The following is a 23,360-nucleotide window of genomic DNA, read 5'->3' as shown; positions in this document are numbered from 1 at the left end:
GGTACGCAATTTTGAGGGTGTGAAAGATCACCTGAATTATTGCAGTTGTGGGAAGGATATTTCAGTCCTTTCACTTGTGCTTAATTGCTGGTTTGGAGTTTCAACTGGAGTTGCACTTTCATCAAATCATCTTCAGCATTCAGCCTCCAGCACTTGACCAATCCAGGTTCTTCATTTTAGTCTGTAGTTGTCACAAGTTCTTAGTTGGATTCAGACAGTTAGGGTTTGTCTGTAATTTGCCATGTCATAATGTTTCAGTGCTGAAAATTGCATATCATATGTAAAAACATTTTGGTGATCATTGAATGAATACATTGGCACTATTTTACATCAGTTATTGAAGCAGAAAAATTTCTTAATTCAGCAATATACTTTCAGCAATGTATTAAATCTAGGGTTTTTTAGTGGCTTGTTGGTAAGGGTCACTACACTTTGATCAGTTTCACGCAATTGTGGTCATCGTTCAGTCTTTATCTTTTGAGACCCTGACCGTGCAAACATAACATTTTGCCCAGTCGCTATGAAGGTTCATCATACCTTTCTCATTCAAGTGACCGCGTGACTGAGGTTTTATTGACTGTTTCGCTCAGTTGCGGTGTAAAAGGCAGCTGAGTGTTTAACTATTACGACTCAACGATCAAAGGGAATTTCACTGCTTCGCTAGGTCACACTATAAAATGCTACTGTCTTTTATAAGCTTCGACTATGTGATCAACTTGGTTGCTTGGTTGCACACTTAAAAACTTTAAGGGCTCACATCAAAACACCAAAATGTTAAAATAAGATACAACCATTTGAAAAATTTGAATTTGAATAGCTCAAAAAGGGCGCAGATTAAAGGAAAGGGTTTGCTAGGGTAAAGCATCTTTTATGAAGTTTAGGGAAACCCTAAGCTGCCAAGAATAGGCAAATTTTATTAGATTAGGGTTTTTACTAGAGGATTGATAACACAACATAACAAAACCCTAGCTGCACATCATAATTCAAGACATTTTCACTCTAAGATTTTCAGAAATTAGGCATAGTGAAAATGAGGGCTAACAAGAGGCACACACAAAATTACTAGATAACGAATTGATGCCATAAAGAATGTAACCATTGATGTTAATACACAATTGGTCGACACTCATGAAGGGAGTTGAGTACTTTCAAAAACAATATCTGCTGGTTCTAGTAAGGATTGAGGTGCCAATCATCAGAAAAAATGCCAAGTACAAACACCCTTGGATATAAGGAATAGAAGAAGAATAAAAAACAAACCGTCGACATTCTCCTAAATTATGAATTGAGGTGATTTATTGCCAAGTAAATCCATGATGTCGAGTCACATTGATGCCGTGTCATCTCACACATGGTACAAAGTCATCCATTTCTAGTGGAGAATATCACAATACAACTGAATTTGAGAACCTTGACAGGTGATGAAGGAGCTCTCTCAAAGCTACCTTAAACATGAACACAAGGGATGCTCTAGGGTTTTGCTGCTTGCAGTAACATGGGGACTGCTAGGGACATTCCTCACTGTCTGATCATTTTAGAAATACTGTTGGGAATGGGGATGCATCACCATGTAACCTTGGCAGGAAACATAGAAGTGCACATAATAGAGTTGATTCTAGTTCATATATTAATTATGTTCTCTAAAATAGGCTTCGTAATGGTCCACATCAGTGAATTAGCTAGTAATGCCATCTTTTTTCAACAATGCATTACCTCAAATATCCAAAATCTGTCACCAATTACCCTTGTGAGTAAGCATAGTATTGCACATAAATAGTGTCGATTCTAGTTCATATATTAATTCAGTTATCTAAAATGGGCTTTATAATGGTCCACAACAGTGAATTAGCTATTAATGCTATTTTTTAAAACAATGAATTAGCTCAAAGATCCATATCTGTCATTTATTCAGCTGCTTAATTTTCAAGCTGAAGATGGAGAAAATTATTCGATGACAAGTATAACATGGCAAAGGAAATATTCTATATTTATTATTTTTTGTCATCAATTTACTTGCTCAATTAATGTCATTCGGTTGTTTTAACAGGGCATATAAAATAAAGGATGTCATAACTAATTGGATTATATGCATGGTGTGTTGTTGCTTTCATAGATAATTCTGAAAATAAACATGATGACATAAATAATGATGTCATGATGTTATCATCATAAGAATAAAATGGGCTTTTGTTATAACTTGGATGTCTCTTTTAGTCTTTTCTAAAGATTTCCTTCGAAGATTAGGCCTCTATGTATGGCTAGATAATACTATAATAATACTTGTATTATCGTCTGTTCAGTTTTAGGTTTCTCTTACCTTTTGCATGCTTGTTTTTTATGGTGAAATATACAGTTTCCTTGATACCTCTTGTATTATCTTGTAGAGATCTTTTTTTGATTCCAATCTGATGATATTATGGTCAGGTGTCTAAAATATCATATGAGAAATGAGGAAGCTTTAGTTTCAAGTGGTACAACAAGTCTTATTGAGGCTGTTCTTCATCAAGATCCCATTGCTTTCAGTTGTAAAAAACCAGGTATACAAAATGATAGCTAGTCTTCGTCATAGTTTCTCCAATTACTTGCTTTTATTAATGCTTGTGCTTGGTCTATTCTTTGTTGTGGCATAAATCAGCTATAACATGCAGATTGTGAGATGGACTTAGAATACATGTGTATTCATGCATTCTAGGAAGTTTTGCTTGATGTGAAAAGAGTGGTGGAAATTGTGGATTTTTTAGGAAAGCACATATTGGAAGTCCTTGAATTTGTTTTGTTATAAAATAAAGCAGAGTTTGGTTTGATCTGTTTTTGAGGCTGTTAGTTAAGCTTCTATATTAGTAATAATATATTCCTAAAAGAATTTTCTTTTACTATGAATGTGACATCATATAATCTTTTGCAACTTCAGTTGGTGCTCAAAATTGCTCTTGGTTCTTTAGACAATTGCTGTATGTCTGGATTCCCTTCACCATGTTGTAAAAGGAGTTGTTGCTACACAAACTAAATGTCATTATTTATCTTGTTAAATCTTCTCATTTGTCATTTGTGCTTTCAGTTGTCTGGTACTATATAAAAATAATTACTTGCCTTATTTGAAATACTCTTGCTTGTTCAATATCTTATTGTTTGAATTTCTCAGGTATTGACAACCTGCGGGGTTCTCAGCATTCTTCAACTGATAGAGGTTCTCAACAATATCAACACAGTGGAACTCCAACAAAAAATAATCATAAAGGGTCTTCTGCCAATCCTCAAGTAATCTCTGTGAGACATATGCACATCAATATGTTTTTAGTTGCTCCTACTGTATCATAAACATTTTAAGATGGCTTTGTTAAGATCTCCTGGTTGGCTTTGGATGAACTGTAGATTGATTTTCTGAATGATAATAAATTATCCGCTCAGACATTTTTTAGTTGTTTTTTCAAAATGGTAAGAGGAGTTAATTGAATCCCTGTTTATATATATTTTGAGCATTTTATGAGAACTTCAGGTTATACGTGTTTGCGTGATTTCCCTTGGAAATCTTCATAATGTTATTCTGTGGGGACATGTAGGCTTCTGAAGAGACTCTGTTATAAGGGGTTGTTTGGCAATGGATGAGATATGGCTTGAAACATGTAATCATGATTATTTATCTGATCTGTCTACATGTATAGAGTGGGAATTTTTTCATGCTGGAGAGCGCATCTGCTTGTGTAACCATTATATTGATGATGTGGTTGTAGCAAACCCAGGATATCATTAAGCAACTTTGCTTTTATTTATTCCTTTTGGTACTGGTTGGTTCTCTCTTTGCGGTCTGATTTTGTTTTTATATTAATATAGTCAACATGAAGAGGCAATTGCGAAGTAATTTGGATATCAGTCAATAAGTGTAAGCATTTTGCTTCTAATTTTGGTATCTTTGTAATTAAAATCTGTAGTTGATAAAATACTCATATATGCTAATGTCTGTACAAGTATTTCATCTTTAGTTGCTGTTAGATTTTACAATAAACTGTAGCTGCGAGAAACTAGGCTTTATGGTGAGGGTTAATGGATATAAGCCACTCACTTCATATGCTGCTTACTAGTTATAAATGCTAGAATTGTGTGTGCTTTGTTTAGTTATGTTGTTGAGGTTGGTTTGGTGGATCCATTAATTGGTGATAAAGCTCTATATGTACCGTATGTGAAATTTTTTTTGCATCACATTTGTAATTGTTCTTGTTCCAGCCTGGTTGAGTTGGGAGGAAGCGTTAAAGCTAATATGTAGGCTTTGATTCATAGATGAAACAAATGTTACCAAGGCTGGCGTGGACATGTTTGTGTTACTCCATGAAGAGATTCCTTGTGTGATCCTAGCCATGATAGTTACTCCATAGTTTGAGGCTCTGTGGTCCTAGCCATGATAGTTACTCCACAGTTTGATTTTTCTCACTTCTGCAACTCATTCCAGCTGAATCATCGATTTCCTACGGTTCCAGTGGCTCCAGAAAATGCATTTGTTCAAACTTAATGGCTGTCACAGATGTGCATGTAAACTCCATAATCAATCAATGTGATATTGCTGGGTTCGTTATAGCCAAGGAATTTGAATAGGGCTCCTTCTTGGTCTTCCAGAAGCATATTTCAATTCTGCACATTGTCTTACTGTCCTTATGTGAATGCTATAAGTCGTCGTACTCTCGTGATGGCCCTGTGGTCCTAGCCACAATATTTGCTGCACATTTCCCTCACTTCCGCAACTTCTTCCAGCTGAATCGTTGGATTCCTACAGTCCCAGTGGCTCCAGAAAATTACATTTGTTCTATCTTAATGGCTGGTAATTTCTATATGTCTTTGTCTTTTCCAAACTTGTAGTTTCCTGTTACCTCTTGAGCACTGAGTGACGAACTTCGCTTTCATAGTTTCCTGTTACCTCTTGAGCACTGAGTGACGAACTTCGCTTTCATCCAGATACATGGCACCTGGTTTGAATGGTGATTTTATCTGTTACCTTCCAATGTCAAATAACAATATTGGAGTTCCCTGTGCTTAGCCTTTGCGTTCTGTAGTCTGTTTTCAGTTGTTCCTGTCCTGTAGCATCATTTGGTGGTATTTGTTGACACATTCCTTTGTCAATTTTTTTTTTCGTTTTTAACCAAGCCCAAAAAAGATAACACCAAACACTTCTTAGATGTTTTGTCATTCTTTGATTCATGCTCTGAAAAGGAATCAACTGTCACAATGAACTATCCTGAGGTCCTCTCTCAGACCTGAAGAGAGTGTGTTCTTCTGAAGAAAAAACTACATTTCCTTCAGAAGCTGCAGTTCCTGTAAACTCTGTCAACAACTTTTTTTTCCTATTCTCTGTCTGTCTTCTGAGTCGATACCCGCCTCTCTGATATTCCCCTGCTTAACTTAACTCCCCCTGTCTTCTTGTATTGCTTGATAACCCCACATAGACCAATATTCATTTTCTCACTCTATTAAAATATCCGTTCTGGTTTTGTCTTGAATAAAAATATGAATACCAAGAAATATATTAATAATGTTATTAGATGCTAGTGGGGGATTAGCATCTAATAATAAACTTATAATTTGATTTAGTGATTTGGGAGGGGGACATTCAGACAATGCCTATTAGGCGAAGTGCCTCATACTTTTATCACTATGTTATTGTGGCTTTTGTCAGTTTGACAGTTGTAGTTCAAACCTGCAGTCTTTGGGCATTTTGTTGTAATAGTATATTTAATTTATATCATATTCAAGTTGATAATGAATCATAGAAGCAATCAAATTTCAAGTCTAGACATTCATGAACATTAAGTTGTTTGAAGAGTGAATTCTAATTTTTGTTTATTAAGGATTCTTTAATGTATATGTTATAGTCTTACTGGTGTTATCATATGAATATCTGAAATTTCTCTATAATTTTAAAATATTCTTTAATTTTCTATACAGTCACCTTGCGGTCCCCAAAAATAGCCTAATAGATAATCTGTCCTTGTCTCTTGTTGTCTATATCCTGAAAACTTTGTGCAACATAGGTTATTTTATATCATGAAAATTATATTATCCCCTTATGGATTGTTGACGATTAACAACAGAGTGTAGTTGCACATAATAAGCAACCATTGTTAATTGCAACCAAGTATAATTTGGAGTTGTAGTTTTCAGTTTGGCTAAGTGTCAACTGAAGACACAAGACATATATATTTGAAGATTGATTAACCAATCATATAAAATCTAATTATTCATATGATTTTCATCCATTTTTTTCACTATGTTAGCATTAGAGCCATGATCATGGTTTGTGATATATCCTTTTCCGAAATAAGAAATAATAATAAAATTTATAATGATAAATTATAAATAATAAAAATATAACTAAACAAATGAATTATTATAAACTATAATAGTTAATTACAAGGTTGTTATCCATCAAGATGCAAATACGATCAACATTAGTGTAATTAATATATAAAAATAATATGGAAATACGTTAAGAGCAATGAATATAATAGATAAAGTGATAAACCATTGTATTATGAATAGGTGAGTTCAAACACAAAATATTTTTTAAATGTTTAAAGAGCATTGGAGGTGTAGAAGGGGAATCAAGTCCATTCCATAGGGAAATATGGAAAAGATTAGATTACATAATATATTGGATCTTCATCAAATAGATTACTTTATTTCAGATAGATGGATTTTGGATAATAAGAAAGAGGAATCAGTAATAATTATTCATTATGAATACACTTCAAGGAAGAGATGAGAAAAAGAAATGAATAATCTACAATACTGAAAGAATTGTGTGACAGCAAATTGTGCTGTTACATATCTCCAAGTTTAATATCAGAATGTTCTTATAGGATAAGAGATCCTTCTATATATATATATATTTGTAATAGTGAAATCATATATATATATATATATATATATATATATATATATATATATATATATATATATATATATATGTGGACCAATATTCACTTTCATTCCATATTTTGATCTGCTCGATTGAGCCTTTACCTATTTGACAAACATCAGTTGCAAATCTTCTTATATAAATCTAAGTTACTGGTTCAGTTCCGGGTACTGCCACGAGTTCAATATTTGTTCAATTTTTTTTGGGTTGGGTTTGGATTCGCTTTGGGTTCGTCTATACAAGAATATATATTTTTAAATACATTCAGTACATATCAGTCCCTGTTAGGAGCCCTATTAGGAGATTCCAACCCTGTTATGAGTTGTGCCAACCTTGTTAGGAGTTGTAGAAGGTAGATGGACCTATTGTCCAAATAGCTTTAGGGGTAGAACCACCGAACGCATTGTCCAATTGGTCTCCGTATTATTCCTTGTAGAATAATAGAATAAACTGTACTTTTACTTCCTCTGTCTTGTCAACCAGACTTCTCTTCTGATCTTGTTACCAGATCTCCAGCTTTGTACCCAATAATCCCTTGGATTGCTTAGTTGCATTCACCAAATGCTTTGCTTTTGTTCGCACACTTCACACTTCATACATATCATCCACACTTGATTCTCTTTTTCAAACAAGGAAAATAACCTTCCTTTATACCACGTCCTCAAAACAATTCCTTGAGTTGGCCTTGAGGCTTTCCTAGTTAATTATAATAGGACTTCATTAAGATAATTAATTATTTTACAGTTACACAACATTGTCAGTTCACAGTCTTTACAACTTACACGTGCAACCTCAAACCTTGTGCATTTGCTGATGTCACCATCAACATTTCAATTGTCACTGTCTAACCTCCGATATCTAGATTCTATCTCTGTTAGGAGATACAAATCAAACATCAAAAATTGCTTCTCAGGTACTCTGTTTGCATACTGTTCTCTGTAAATCAACCATATCTTTTGTATATCTTCGACTTTCTTGATGCCCACTTAACCACTTCATTTAGGACATAGTGTCAAACATGTCTGTAACCGCGCTTAACCTGATTATCAATATTTCGTCCGTATGACCTCATTCTCTATTTGCTACTCTGTCAGTCTTTACAAAAACCATACTATGTTGACATCAATGACAAACACATTCATAAATGCAACATGTTAATCATAAACAATCTCTGCAATGCTTAGCATACTCCCCCAAAGGAATACCATCAACATTCATTCTAACAATCTCCCCCGTTGGCATTGATGGCAACATGGATGAAAAACATCTATGTTCCAAGAATACCAAATCAACACTTTGTTGCTGTTGCTGTTCTCTTCTTTTCAAATCGTCTTCATTAATCAAATCTTAAATCCTTTGGAACACTGCGCTAATTGCATCTCTTCTTTAGGATTGGCATTAGTTGTTCACACTTTGACTCTTAGGAACAACTCTCAACATTCTATGCAATATCTCCCTCATTAGAGGATCTTCTCCCCCATTCATGGTACTTCACTCTCCTCCTTCATAGGAGATGTTTTTCATGCATACTCTCCCCCATTGACATCAATGAAAAAGGCTTCATTATGTCAATCATCTGCTCCAAGTCTTCAATCAGCTCAAGCGTCCAAAGACACTGTTCTAGACCAACTGCAAAGAGTCTTAGATGATTGCTCATCTCAGATACTCCCCCATATAGGAAGCATCGACATTCAATCCAGTCAAACAATAGTGCTCTATACCACTGGATTGCTGCAATTTCTACATCATCTACTCGGAAGTAGGCAAGGGCGTAACCCCAAGTATACCTTGCAAGCACTCAAATGTATCTTTAGGTAAGGGCTTCATAAAGATATCTGCAATTTGCTATAGTACTTACATACTACAATTTGATTTCTTTCTCAGCAACTTTCTCTCTCAAAACATGATACTGAATAGATATATGCTTAGTCTTAGAATGCAACATAGGATTCTTAGAGATACTCACTGTATTTGTGTTATCACAATGTATAATAACAGGTTTTGAAAACTCTATTCCAATATCTTTCAGCATTTGTTTCATCTACATGATTTGATTACAATTATTTGCTGCTGTTACATACTTTGCTTCAGTTGTACTTTGTGAAATACAATCCTATTTCTTGCTTAGCCAAGAAACCAATCTTCCTCCAAGGAAAAATGCTCCAGCACTAGTGCTTTTTCTATCATCCATACTGCTTGCCTAATCAACATCAATATAAGCACGTAAAGTAAAATCACTTGATCTATCATACCATAATCCATAGTCAGGTGTACCCTTTAGATATTTGAATTATCCTTTTTACTTTTGTATAATGTGATTCTTTAGGACCAACTTGAAATCTTGCTACCATCCCAATTACATTTGCTATATCTGGTCTAGTGTGAGTCAGATATTGCAAACCTCCAATCAGAGATCTATACTTCTTTTGCTCAATTATAAGTGTCTCATCTTTGCTAGATAACTTAGGACCAATTATCATAGGTGTACCAATAGGTTTACAACTTTCCAAACCAAATCTTTTCAACAAGTCTTTCAATTACTTAGCTTGTGATATATATTGCGAAGTAATTGGTAAAATATTTGCTTGTTATTAACAGAGGCCAAGAGGTCATTATATACAAAAGAATGGAATGATGTTTCCTTAGAAAATGATCGTAAAGAATAGAAACATTGTATTCTAGCCGAAATAAAGCTAAAAAAGCTACAACTAACTAAAGCTAACTAAATATCAGAAACATTATAATATTTACACTAGATTACAAATAGATTACCATTAACTAATAATAGACAATTATCTATTATTGTACTAATGGTTAATCTATCTACAACACCAAGATGCCCTTTGAATTTGACAAACTTATCAGGACCAAGAGGCTTGGTGAGAATGTCTGTAGTCTCATCTGTGGTAGGAGCATACTGCAAATTTATTGTCCTGTCTTCAACCAGTTGTCATATGTAGTGATAGTGAACATTCACATGCTTGGTTTGTTCATGAAAGATTGGATTTTGTGCTAACTTGATAATGCCTTCTTTATAAACAAACACAGTAGTCGGTCCTATTGGTGACATTTGCATATCCCCATGCATTCGACGAAGCCAAACAACTTCACATCCTGCCTTAACAGTTCCTTTGTATTCCGCCTTTGTAGAGGAGAGAGAAATTGCCTATTTTTAATTCGTGCAGTTGCATAAAAAAGGTTCACTTTTTTGGGCACTAAAATGGCCATATCTTTTGATTGACAACTCTGATTAAACCCCAAGTTAGATCAAATTGAAGGAAGAACTGAAAGCAATGATTTGAGCAAAACAAAAGGATTAAAAACCAAGAAACACACTAAAAAACGAAAGAAATGACGATAAAGGCCTCAAAAATCAAGCACAGACTCGACAAATAGAAAAAGAAAAAGTCTTGACGAAAGCCTTCAATAAAAGAATTTGCTATGTGAATTGGAGTTGATCGATTGATCAACATTAACCAATTGAATAACAAATTCAACTTAGAGAAATGTGAAACTAGTTTGAAAAAGTTTCGTACTGTTACCTATGTTATATATTGTTTGCAAATTTTCAGTCATAATATCAAACCCTTTCATGAACTAGAAAAACTTGATATACAAAATTTGGACTATATAAACTATAATATTATGTGTTGTGTTGTAATAACATGGTGTGAGACAGGACTCAATGAGTGTTTGACAAATAGATTTTTTTATTCAGCACAATGCTTGGAAATATCAGTCAAAACCTGACAGTTTTATAAATGGAGGATGGATAAGTCATTCTTTAACTGGCTTCAGAAATGTTTTTCTGCCACTTCTGCTTTTTGGGGGCAGATTTGGGGAGCACTCGCTGAGATTGCCTCAACGTGAGACTTCTCAAATGTTGTCCAGTTGGAACCTCATAGACTGAGATGCCATGTGAGCTGTAATATAAAACTATGCAATAAATGTGTAACTTTGATTTATCTCATCTATATCCAATCATATGATCAGACCCTTTCATGAGCTAAACAAAATTGGTATACAATAATGTTGTGTTTTCTAGGTGGTGATAACATGCTGGGAGACATGACTAACTGAGTGTTCGATAAATAGATTTTTCAACCTAGAGCTTGGAAATATCAGTTGGAACTTAGCAATCTAATATATGGAGATGGATAAATAACTATTTAGACTGGCTTCGTAATTGTTTTTCTGTCAATTCTGTCCTTTTGGGGCAGAATTGAGGAACACTCACTGAGGTTGCCTCAACTTGTGACTTCCCAATTTTTTTCCAATCGTAACCCTACAGACTGAGATGCCATGCGAGCTATCATACAAAACTTTGCTATAGTTTATCCCATTTATATCCAATTGCAACAGTATAATGGTGTTTGAGATTGACATAACCATGTTAGATTTTACAAGCTCATGCTAAATATGCACCTATTTACTGCTTTTATTTTGTATTTTCAGGAAGAGTGCCCCACTAGTATGGTTAGATACACGTGAATTATTCTCCCTGACTCTTCCTTTCCTCTCTCATTTTTTTCAAAATATAATTTATGGCAGGGAAGGCATGAATTTCATTTTAGTAATTTTCTTTGGCATGTTTTGAAGCATTTGTTATAATTTTACTTTTTAATTCTAATCGAATTGTTACAAAATTCAGGATATGCAAGCACCTCTATCTGCAACAAAGTCAAGGTTAAGAAGAAAAAATGCTACTGAAACAAATAATTCGGGGGAGAACACACCTGGAATTGTTGATCATGATAGGGGTTTGCAACTGTGCTCAATCTGCACTTGCTCTATCTTAGTTTGTTTAGAGCCATTTGAAATTAATTATCACTTTGTTTGTCTCCAGATACTGGTGTTGGCCATTTCTGTGAAATTGTGGATGGGTTGCTTGAAAGAACAGAGCTACACAGTGAAGAAGATGGAGAAGGATCTTCATGCATTCCCTTTTCTAATATCAAAGTTATTGAAGAAGAGGTTATGAAAGCAGATTTGAGGAGAACTTTAAATCTTGTTCCAATTGGGCATATTGTGAAACTGTTGGATTTACTTGGGCAGTATGTATGCCACTCATGCGACAAGGCTCTAGGTGATGGAGATGATGTGAGCTTTCTCAGAACTTCTAGTTTGCATGATAGGATTAAATTAAATTCCTTGTTGTTGATGTTGTGTACACAGTTGAAATCCTTGAGAAAAATTCATTATAAAAGGCTTAACATTTAACATTTGACTGTTGGAGATCTTTGTGCAACATCTGATTGTAATTATGTTTCTTTGCTGTCATATTGAATTTAGTGGAAGTAATGAATTATTAATCTCTTTCATTAAGGTGAATGATGCCACTTTTCTTTTATTGACCATATATCTATTAATGGTTCATCAGTTACAAGAGCATGTCCCAAAAACATTTCCCTCTAGATGTTTATAAAGCACACACATTTATGGTTCTTTATTTCTACTGGAATGAAGTCAAGGTCAACATTGGAGATTGATTATACTTGGCAGTGAAACTGCTGACAATACATCATTATCGTCATTTAGATATATTACAACTTTTCTGATGAGTAAAGCTGAAGGTAAGTCTCAGCAGAGGGAAGTAGTGTCCAAATCAAGCAATGCGATCTGCTATGTAGATTTTGCTCAGAAATGATAAGGCTTCTCACTTATAGGGTCTACTGTTTCTAGTTTGGTAAAGCTATTTTGGGATCAAGAATATATTTTCATTACCAGTGTATTATTTTACCATCAGATATGGGGTAAAAAGTTTAATGATTGCTAACTATGCGAGTATGCTGCGATAATGTTGGGGTCCTAGCTGACTAGTTGGTTTAGTGCTGGGTGAGACATTGTTTAGTTTCGTAATCTGAATATTGAGCAGAGATTTAGTGAAACTGTAATCAGTTTGCATGGCCCCAGCCTTGTTCTAAGGAATTGTAGCTACTTTGCAGGAATTAAGTAGATATTAATTCAGGGCACTTAAATTCGCATGCACATAAATGGCCACCACCAGAATTTCATGGAACATCTTAAGAATTTTGGCTTAGTTGGAGTACTTACTTTATTTTGTGTTTTATAATGAGCTAATAATTGGCATGTGTTTATTGAAATTTTCTAAGTTGCTGGTTCGAATTCTGGTACAGATGCGGGTTTGAGATTTGGGTTCGAAATTCATCTATATTTTTTTAGGCTTGGGCTTAGATTCGTGTTGGGTTAATCCGTACAAAAACATATGTTTTTGAAAAATATGTATGTCTGTATATATATGCAACAAGAAATAGATCCATACTTGAATCTGCTAATAGTAAAGGAACATAGCAAAATACACAACCAAATCTATGTTTCAGTTTAATAGGACATTAACTGCATCATTTAGCCATACATACAACTTGATACACTTGCTTGATCACATGCATGGAAAATATTTCCATATCAAGGGGACAATTTGATAATGAAAGGAATTGTCAAAAGATAAGTGCAGTTATCTGAATTTTAATTTTGTATTGGTTAGAGCATTTCTAACCAGGCTATATCAAAAGTTGAGATAAATATTTGAAGTCCCGGATTTGAAGATATCATATCTTTTTAAGGACATTCCTCTATAATCATCAATTTAGAGGTCACCTATTGTCAATTCGGATTTCCTTTATAAGAAAGTTTTCAGTTTCATACACAAATGAATAAATGACATATAAACATCTTTTTTGGTCTTTTCGTGGTCACAATAGGGTTGGGAGGACAAAAAAACACTTTTAAAAAATCTAAAAAAATGTTCTGAGACCAAATCCAGCCCAGATCTAGATAGCAAATTCTTCAGAATTCGTTGCAAATTCTGCCCGCGTTCCTCTGACAGAATTTGCAGAAAATTCATAGCTGTGCAAGAGAATTTGGAGAGAATTTGACAAGGACCAGACTTTGTACAGAATGAACCAGACTTTGAGGGTTGCTGGAGAGAATCTGGTAACTTAGGAAATTTTTATAATGCACATGTCAAAAAATTTAAATTAATGATGTCATGATCACTAAGGTCTTGTTCTGAGTGGATTCAAGATACCTTTGCAGGATTTGAGACTTACCTAGTAATAAGGGCATTATTTCAAGAAATCATCATGCTTCATACAGAGAATTGGTAATTTGGGCATTGATTTGGCAGCTACTTCCATTTAAACCATACTTGTTTACAAACTGCTCAGAAGGTCTATCTCTCAACAACAGTAATGGTTCTGTACACAAAGAATTAAAAATAGGTTACTAACATCACACGCTTATGTTGAACCAGCATTGAACAGATATATAATGAGGCAATCTCCAAGTTACCCTTGTAATGCATTTTGGGCCATTTTACTTTATAATTATTAGTTGACTCTGCTATTTTGCAGTAATCGTTTCGAAAATAAATTGAAATAGCGCAATGAGCTGCATATGAACTTAATACTTTTCTCTTTTGTAGGGAAAGAGTTTAGTCCAGTTGAAAAACATGTTACGAGCTAGACAAAAGGGTTTCATACGTAGTGTAGATTTATCACTACTTGAACATAAATCTTATCTATTCCAATGAGTTGATGAAATTGTTGGTTATAATATAAAACATGCATGAAATGGTCCTATTGCCCATGTTTTTTATTCATAAGTGCATTCGTAAGGTAGATTATATCAGCAAATAGAGAAGTAATATGGTCTCCAATGGAGCAAACCCAGCCTTGACTAGGATAAATGTAATGGGAGAGAAACTTCAGAAAAGTGAGGGATCACCTTCTCAAGCCACTAGCTCCTTGCAATCTTATAGAGGGTTCTCGTGATTTGAGGTCATCACAGGCATAATACACCATTTAGACAATTCTGAAACACCTACATAATTATGCTACTTCTCTCTAGCCTTGTATTACAATTATCCTCAATACAACTGTACTTTTGCAAATGAGTACACTTACAGTCAATTACAGCTGAAAGGGCCCCCCTTCCAAATGCCATACAAGGGGCAATATAGGCAAGAATCACAAGAGAGTTTAGGAAGTACAGTTTACTAAATCATTAAAAGATGGAACATCAAAATGCAGCATGCCTCATGGTGTCTAAGGTAGTGCCTCTCCATGTGTTTAAGGCCTTCGAGACTACATACTCCTTTATGGCACATGCCATTTTAACAATTTTAGCACCATGTATTTTGCAACACCAACTCCTTTCTATTTTTAACCAAACCTTTATATTTTGAAAAGATAACAGGGAAGCGAAAGAATCCAACAAGTTTAAATGATGAGGTCTATGGAGTTTTTTAGTTTTTATGAAGACTTGGCACTTGCTCTTCCTCTTACTCTTGCGCACACTCTTTCTACTGTTCAAAACTCAACTGACAAAGACTGGGCTAATACGATCACTTTCCTGTATCCTGATTCCTGTTTTTCACTATTTTTCTTTATTGCTTAAAGTGTGAATGGGGCCCATAAACCATTATGGTTAGGGTTATTGGCACAAATATCAAGTAATATTCTTGATTCTTTTTCTATGTACTTGTGGAGCTGAATAATGTGGGGAATGCATGAGCGTTTTCAAAGTTTTCAAGCTATGCAATTGACTCCAGAAAGGGTCTCGTGAATGTCTTGGAAATAGGTGGACACCTAAAAAACATCCCATCTTAGGTGGATACCTTAAAGACATCCACTCTTTGGAGGAAACTTCTTTGCGATGCCCCTTGATTGGTGGTGGTAGTTGGCAGATAGTGGAGGAATGTGTACTAGAGCCCCCAGCTCTCAAGGCTACCCCTGTATGGCTGGTTAGTTGCGGGGGATGTCCTTGTGGAATATGTCTAGAATTGAGGTGCTTTCACTAAGAAAGCAATTACCATAGGCAAAGGTAGCTGATACATATGTGCTAATTCAAATTTGTGGTTGAGAATTGCAGATTCTTAATCTGAAATGTCCTCTGGCACCTGCTCAATATTAATATCAGTCAGCTGTGCTATGTTTTGTGCAACCTTTTTCTCTTTTCTTTACCTCATACTCATTTATATAATTAACCCAATCTTCCACTGTGATACTTAAAACCAACAGCAGGACATTTTTCAGGCACCAAATTCATCTAGGAAACCCCCCATCATGTGTGGTCTTCACAACAAGAAATGAAGATCTTAGTTTTGCCTGGAATGTTCCATTATTATCATTCGATTGCTTGTGTTTTTCAGAAGCAGGTAAGTAAAAAATGCAAAACCACAAACCGTGATATACACAAAGGTGGGAAAATGAATATATCAGTCTACCTGTCTTGCAATCACTGCCCTATCCTGTTCTGAAATTCTGAGGTGAGGCTGCTCATCCATCTTTATTGTTGAATGCATCATGAAAACATTGTTGTCCCTGTAGTAGTGTCTTAAATGCTTATTATACACTAGCTGTGCTAGGTGCTATAAATCTTAGTGGTGTTGAATATCCTTTACTGTACACTAGCTGTGGTAGGTGCTATAAATCCTAGTGGTGTTGAATATCCTTGTTTTATATAATCCAGAAAAGGATCCTGTTTTGGCCATGACATAGACCAATTAGACAATCACTTGAAATTCACGACTCCATTCAAATTCTTTAGCTTCTGATGTATTTTCTAGATTAAAATACACCTTATCAAAATGAACACACCTGTCAAATATGCAATTCATGCTAAAAAGTGCCCATGGCTTAAATATTCGATTTCCTTCTCTTTATCACTTGGTTAAGTAAGGTAAGCATAAGGGAAAGTTCCTCTAGTGTTTCATTAATTTTTTATTGTTTTGTGGATGTTTTTGAAGTATTCATTAATTCAATGATTGTTGACATGTTTTTGGCATTCAAGAAGATTTTTATTCCATTCTTCCTTGCATTTGCTTAAATCAATTATTTTATTTCTATTTATTGGAATTCGTCGAATAGGACCCTGTGAGAATTTGAAGCAAATTTTGTTGACTTCCTTTAGTCGGCACAAGCTTAAAGCGAATTTGAAATGACTTTGGGTGAATGCGGTCCTTGTCGATCAATTGTTGACTTTTTAATGAAATTTTTTAGCATTGTTTTTGCAAAATGTAAACCTAAATGCATACAAGACATTATTAATTAAGAATACAAGATATTTTAACACACGACGTAGGCATGATTGGGGGGCATTACTATTATACACTTACGACAACGGGGCATTTGTTTTTAATATTTATCATTGCATTCTCGGTGCTCACATTCACAATAGGCATAGTCTAAGTTCTCACTTGCAACAAGAGCTTCTCATTCTCAAAGTGTCTACAGGCTAAGGTGCAAGTGTTTACAGGCAAGGTGTAAATAGTGATAAAAATCTACAGGTAGGGTTTGTAGCTTGTTTGTTTTTAAAAGTTGTTTGACTTGCTTTTTACAAAATGAAATGATGAAGATGCATATGATATTCATCTATGAGTAAAAAAAAAAATGCAACTTTATCATTGTAATTGGTCAGTATAAGATACATATTCTATAGTCAGCCTGTGAAACTTTTTAATATTTTTTTACTGTTTAGTTTTACAAAATGAAACGTGCTCTTTGGTTTAATTTTCTTTTTCACTTTGTGTGTTGTTTGTAGATTGAAAGAATGGTTGTAAGTGTTTCTAGTACCAAGAACTCCCGCTTTAAATTAGACAATTGTCTCCACTATGGAAATATGTGGAAATTGTTAAACCAATGACATGTGGAGGAGGTTACGCGTGGATTTGAAGCCATTGCATAGAGGAATATAGTAGCTCATAGTAGAGTGAAAACATGTTTGTGCTTTATTCCTTAAGAAGGCATCGAATTTTCTACAAGGGAGCCATGAGTTAATGGGTTACTACCTAAAACCCTTCTTCCAAACTACATCGTGAACAAGTATATTGAAGAGAAAAACCAAGTAGATGAAGCAACTAGGCATGCTAATTCTCATCCTTTTCAAAATGCAGAAAACGAAAACAAAACACCATCTCTGGCTTCAATTTCTAGTCCCAATAAGCTACCTTCAGAGGGCCATCCATTCTTGTGTGCTCCTTAAGAACTAGTTGCAAATAAGAGAGCAAAGGTGCCCTTGGAAATATCATTCTTCAATGAAGCTAGAGATATTGTCAAGGAAGACATAGCGAGATGCATCTATGTAAATGGATTGTCATCTAGTGTTGTTCGCTCATCATATTGGCAAACAATAGTGAGATGAATTAATGAGGCTACAAAGGGGTTCAAGGGCTAGGGTTATGAGAATGTATGCACTACTTTATTGGATAGAGAGGTGGTCAATGTAGAGGCTACCATGCAGCCCATCAAAGATTCACGGATCGAAAGAAAATGTGACCATAATATCTAATGGATGGAAAGATGTGAGAAATTGTCCTTTGGTCAATGTTATTATTGTGTCCAATAGGTGCAATGCTTCTTAAAGCTATGGGTTGTGAAGGGAAGGTGAAGGACAATCCTTTCATTACAAACTTTTTCATCCAAACCATCGAGCAAGTTGACCCTCAAAATGTTGTTCAAGTAATAATCGTCAATGCGAAGAATTGTAGGGCTGGCGGATTATTGGTTGAGGAGTGATTCAAACACATTTTTTGGACACTCTGTATTGCGCACTCACTCAACCTAATGCTGCGAAAAATTGGCTCTAAGATTGAGTGGATCAAGAAAATCTATGAAGATGCTTAGGATATCAAAATGTTCATCATAAATCACCATACGATGCAAGCCATATTTAGACAATTCTCGAAATTGGAGTGCTTGAAGGTAAGCTAAACTATTTAAAATATAAATATGTTTGGAAACTTAATCACTTTAGTGAATTTTTGTACATTTTAAATTTTAAATTTTAATCTTGAGTTTAATTTATAATTGTTTTGATTTTAAAATTGGTTGTTGAGATGTGCTTTGCTGCTAAAACTATTGTTTGAGATGCCTTGTCAAGGTTAGAAGCACCGTCTAGAATGGTAATCAGTGTTAACTGGAGCATATGAAGGCAATCTGATAGTGTCAGGGCAGCTGCCATTAAGGCAATGCTACTAGATGAGTCTTGGTGGGTTTATGTTGAGTACTTCTTGTGGTTCACTGAGCACATATTAAGCATGATCTGAGACACTGACATGGATAGGCCTTGCTTGGATGAGGCATATGATGGCATAGACTCCATGATTGAGGATATTAAAAATATCATAAATGAGAGTGAGCAAGATCCTTAAGAAAAGTTCTTCAAGGAACTATAGATTATCATTGTAGAGAGATAGAACAAAATGACTACTCCTTTGCATCTACTTACCTTTGCATTGAGCCTTATGTTCTATAGTCAATTGGTGCTAAGGGGAAGTATCACTAGAGTTGCCCCACACAAAGATTCTAAAGTTTCTCAAGGGTACAAGGCTGCCCATTGAAGACTTTCCTGAGCACATACGACCTACAATGAGGTTTGAATTCTCGAGCTTTGCAAGCACCGATGATTGTGGTCTTGATGCTCTTGAAGACAAGAAATGCTGATGCTCATAAATGGTGGTACTACGATCGACAAATGTATTAGCACTTGCAACCCACTGTCATCAAAACTTTATCCCAAGTAAGTTCTTAACTCTTAAGATTCTTATTTCTAAATTCTTGTTGATGAATATTGAATTTTATTTTTATTTTTATTATTATTTCCTCAACTCTCTAATTTCAAAATTGTAAATCTTGATAGGTTAGTAGTTCATCTGTATCCGAGAGGAAATGGGGCACATACCCCTTCATCCACATAATAAAATGCTTGGTCTTTGTGTATTCAAACTTGAGGTTCATAACACACAAAGACCATGCTTACCAAAAAGGGGAGGCAAAGCAGTGAGATGTTAAACTAGAGTGTGTGGAGTTGGAAGACCACTTTGACGCACTTGCGATTGATGTTGGTGATTACGAGCTACAGTGATGTTGAGGCTGATCCTAAGGATGAGTTTGAAGTTGCTAGTATTGATGTTATGTCATTTGAACTAAAGCGGTAATATATGTGGTGGTGTATTTTGCTTAGTTGCTTTAATAGGTAATAGACTTTTGGCAATGCTTTAATATTAATATTGTGGTGTATGAACTTATTTGCTGCAATATATGTGTGTGTGTGTGTAGTACAGATGAACCCAAAATGACAGCAGACCCAACCCCTCCAAAATTTGGATGAATATCGAATGCAAATTTGGAACCCACATTTGTACCAGAATCTAAACTGACAACATTTTTTATTAAGGTTCATAGTGCCATGTGCAAGCAACGATGAACTATTGGTTTTGAGCGAGAGTCTGCAAAGTATTAGCTTCAATAACCATTTGGCAGCCTTCTAGGAAATTTAATTTTATCCTTTGCTCTTTTTGTCTAGTTGCGACTTCTGTACATCATGTATTGAAGTTTCATATTTTTGATCTGTGGACACCAGTACTGAAGGGAAATCTGACTTGGAAATATGATAAAACCTCAGGTATCAAATTCACAATTTTAAAGTTTTATCTATTTACTAAAAAATTACTAAAAAATTGTAACTGTTTTGATTAAATCTACTATATTTGAGTTTTTTGGCACACCCTAGGAACATTTGGATATGTTTAGCTGATGTGTTTGCATCATTGACAACTTTTGTTAAACATTTATAAAGCTTTGAAAACTCTTTAATTCTTTGAAACTCCCTGCACAAAGACTGGAAATCTATGCCAAAAATGCCAAAAAACATGGAAATTATTCAGAATTTCTAGGTTGGAAATCTATACTGTAGACACGAGAAAAATGATGTGAGGAAACACAATGATCAACATCCCTTTATTGCATGAAATGCTTCTGATATTGCCTTTTGAAGTGTTTTCTCCCTCAAGTTATGTATTCGGGAGCAGGTTATTCCCTTTCATTTTTCAATATCTTGTTTGCTCGTAGAGGAGGTATGTTCTTTCCTGCTAGAGTAATATTTATTATGTTTAAGAGTAGAAACTTGGACAATTTCGGGTCAACTCCATGCTTATGAACTTTTTGGACCTTTTCCTTTTTAAACATAAAACTTGGATAACCTTCCTATAGTTGTGCACCTACACTATCTCCTTGATATTTGAAAAGGAAATTATAATCCAAACTTGGGTCACTGCTGTATATGTCATGCAGTTGGACGATCTCTACCAATGAAACTTACACAGTGTGCACATTCACGTATAAAGTGTGTGTGAAGTCTTTATGTTAGTTTTTCACTTGCTATTTTTATTAGCCCTTGAAGTGGCAAGCATTTCACATTTATGCTGTGATTTGTAGACTTGTACTTAGGGGAATACTTGGCAAGCTCTATTTTTTTAACTTGGCGAGAATTCAACAATTTAAAAAAATACTCTTAAACAACCATGGTTTTTGGAAAATTCATTTACTTGTATCAAATAAGTTTAGATAACTACGAGGAAGCCTTTCCTATTTGATTTTTATTCTTGAATACAATGGATTACGATTTAACATCATCACGCGGAGTTGGATACAACAACTAGCTACTCATTGATAGCTATTATAATATATCATGCTTGTCTTTGAAAAGTATTATTATTAATTGCTTATCTAGGAAAAAATATAAAATTAGAAGCTTTTACAATTTTGACTTCCTCTGTTCTACTGAAAGGTTGGGTGATAGAGGGTGTTGTCCTCACACTAGTTTGTGGCTTGTTTCATGACCTAGATTACTGTGCTCATGGCTTCATGTCCTTGATGCTAGATGAATGAAATATCCTGCCCGGATATTTTCCCAAATTCCTCAATTCAAACACTTAAAATTTAACAGTATTTGCATGCATCAAAATTTCTATTATTGAGGAATTAAACCAGCGAATACTCAGATAAACAACTTCAGAATTGTTATTGCTTAATAATAACCAGCAATACATAACAATAACCCAATCTTTAAAAAAATAGTACTGTCAGATTGGAAAACAAGAATTGAACTTAAAATTTCAACTGTGAACTCTGTTGCTAATCTAGCACTGAAGATGAATTGAGTTTCCATCCAATCCACCTAGAAGCCTGAAGGTTTCCGTCCTCATGTTTTTCAAAATGGAAGTTTCAAGCTTCCCATGTTTATCCAAGAGAACGTTGAATCCAAACATACTGAAATGAGCTTCTCTTTCTTCTCTTTAAGCACAACCTAGTGACTTGTAATGCCCCACTCGGGAATTCTCGGAACGCAAGGATTAAATATGCTCTTAATATTTTTTTTTTCTTAATTATAAGTTACTCGTTATAAGATGGAGTAACCAGGTGCATTAATTAAACATCTAAAGAAGATAAGAAAACAAGAAACATGGCATAACTCACATATTTGCCTACACAAGCGAAAGTCTTTCCAACTCTCCCAAAGATTCCCAAGCACTAAACCATACCCTTGGAATAGAGCACACATGTTCACAAGAATACTCAAAGGAAATCCGGATAACATCCATGGACCGCAGGAGGGAGATACTGATGTGTCTATCCCAAGCAAGATGTTCTTTTTAAGCCCAAAATAAAAGTTACTAACATGGTTAAGCATACAAGTTCATTACCAACTTACCATAGCATAAAGGATAAAATAAACGACGACCCTCATACCATCGCACAAACCAAGGGCTTAAGGTTACAATCATTTGTCCACTGGAAAGCAATGCTGAACGGCAAATGTTGAATCTTGAAATTAGGCCAAGTCTAAAATTTCTTAAATACCTTCAAAATCTAGAATCTTTGTCTTAACTCGTAGAAAGCTTAAACCACTCTCACACATCCTTAAAGCATATATATATATATATATAAAACTTCTATTTAAATGATGTATTTTATATATGGTCCTGGTGCTGAATCTGACCTGGCAGGGCCTGGAAGACATCCCTTAGCACCTAGTAACCAACCCACAAAGGTCAAATCTTCTCCCACCACTTAAACTTGTAGCACAACGCAAACTGGGGAGATATGACAAAAAAACAGACAAAGATGACAATTTATCTGCGCAGATGCCAAAAGGGAAACTAGTGAGGTCTGAAAGACCCTATCCAGTGAGGTCACAAATCACGGTCTGCAGGCATAGACGACAATCTTCTTAAACGACAAATTCGTAGGTGACAATCTTCTTAGATGACAAGTCATAAAAAAGTGTTTTAAACTCTCCTTAGTTTTTTAACAGCTGTGGAAATTCCTCTTTGAGTCCTGTTTGTTTTCCCTCCATCTGATACTTCCAAGGTGTTTTTCAAACATCCCATATATGTCATTGATGCGTTATAAAGCTGTAATAATTTTATCTTCAGTTACCTTCAACTGATTCCCAAACACATGTGAACTAGTAGCTGTATAAGAACAATCACTTGCATTTTGGGTAGGGGATTCCATGTCGTCATGCGGATCAATGTCATGAGTGTTATTTTCCATGCCTAATTGTGTAATATTAATGGGGACAACACTATGTTCAGAATCAGCTCCATCACAAGAAGGACTCACACCGTAAGCAGAGACCATTAAGTCTGGAT

At 35.0% G+C, this 23,360-nt stretch overlaps 1 protein-coding gene across 2 annotated transcripts in view; it reads left to right on the top strand.

The window, feature by feature from the left end:
* Nucleotides 1–23,360, top strand: part of LOC149574878 (sister chromatid cohesion protein SCC2-like) — a 210,077-nt gene that overhangs the window by 35,252 nt on the left and 151,465 nt on the right. The window contains exons 2-5 of one of the 2 annotated variants that reach the window (XM_089814728.1): nucleotides 2,425–2,537; nucleotides 3,143–3,258; nucleotides 11,556–11,664; nucleotides 11,751–12,004. In XM_089814728.1, the coding sequence (XP_089670854.1) occupies nucleotides 2,425–2,537; nucleotides 3,143–3,258; nucleotides 11,556–11,664; nucleotides 11,751–12,004 (592 nt within the window). Of the gene's footprint in view, nucleotides 1–2,424; nucleotides 2,538–3,142; nucleotides 3,268–11,555; nucleotides 11,665–11,750; nucleotides 12,005–23,360 lie in introns of both variants that reach the window. The other variant, XM_089814727.1, reaches the window with a different exon arrangement.

The sequence above is a fragment of the Cupressus sempervirens genome, chromosome 2 (genome assembly GCF_028749045.1).
Source record: "Cupressus sempervirens isolate cs-2001-9-10 chromosome 2, ASM2874904v1, whole genome shotgun sequence".
In the NCBI taxonomy this organism is placed as follows: Eukaryota; Viridiplantae; Streptophyta; class Pinopsida; order Cupressales; family Cupressaceae; genus Cupressus; species Cupressus sempervirens.
The sequence above is the reverse complement of the archived record's forward strand: the minus strand, read 5'-3'. Positions and strand labels throughout refer to the sequence as shown.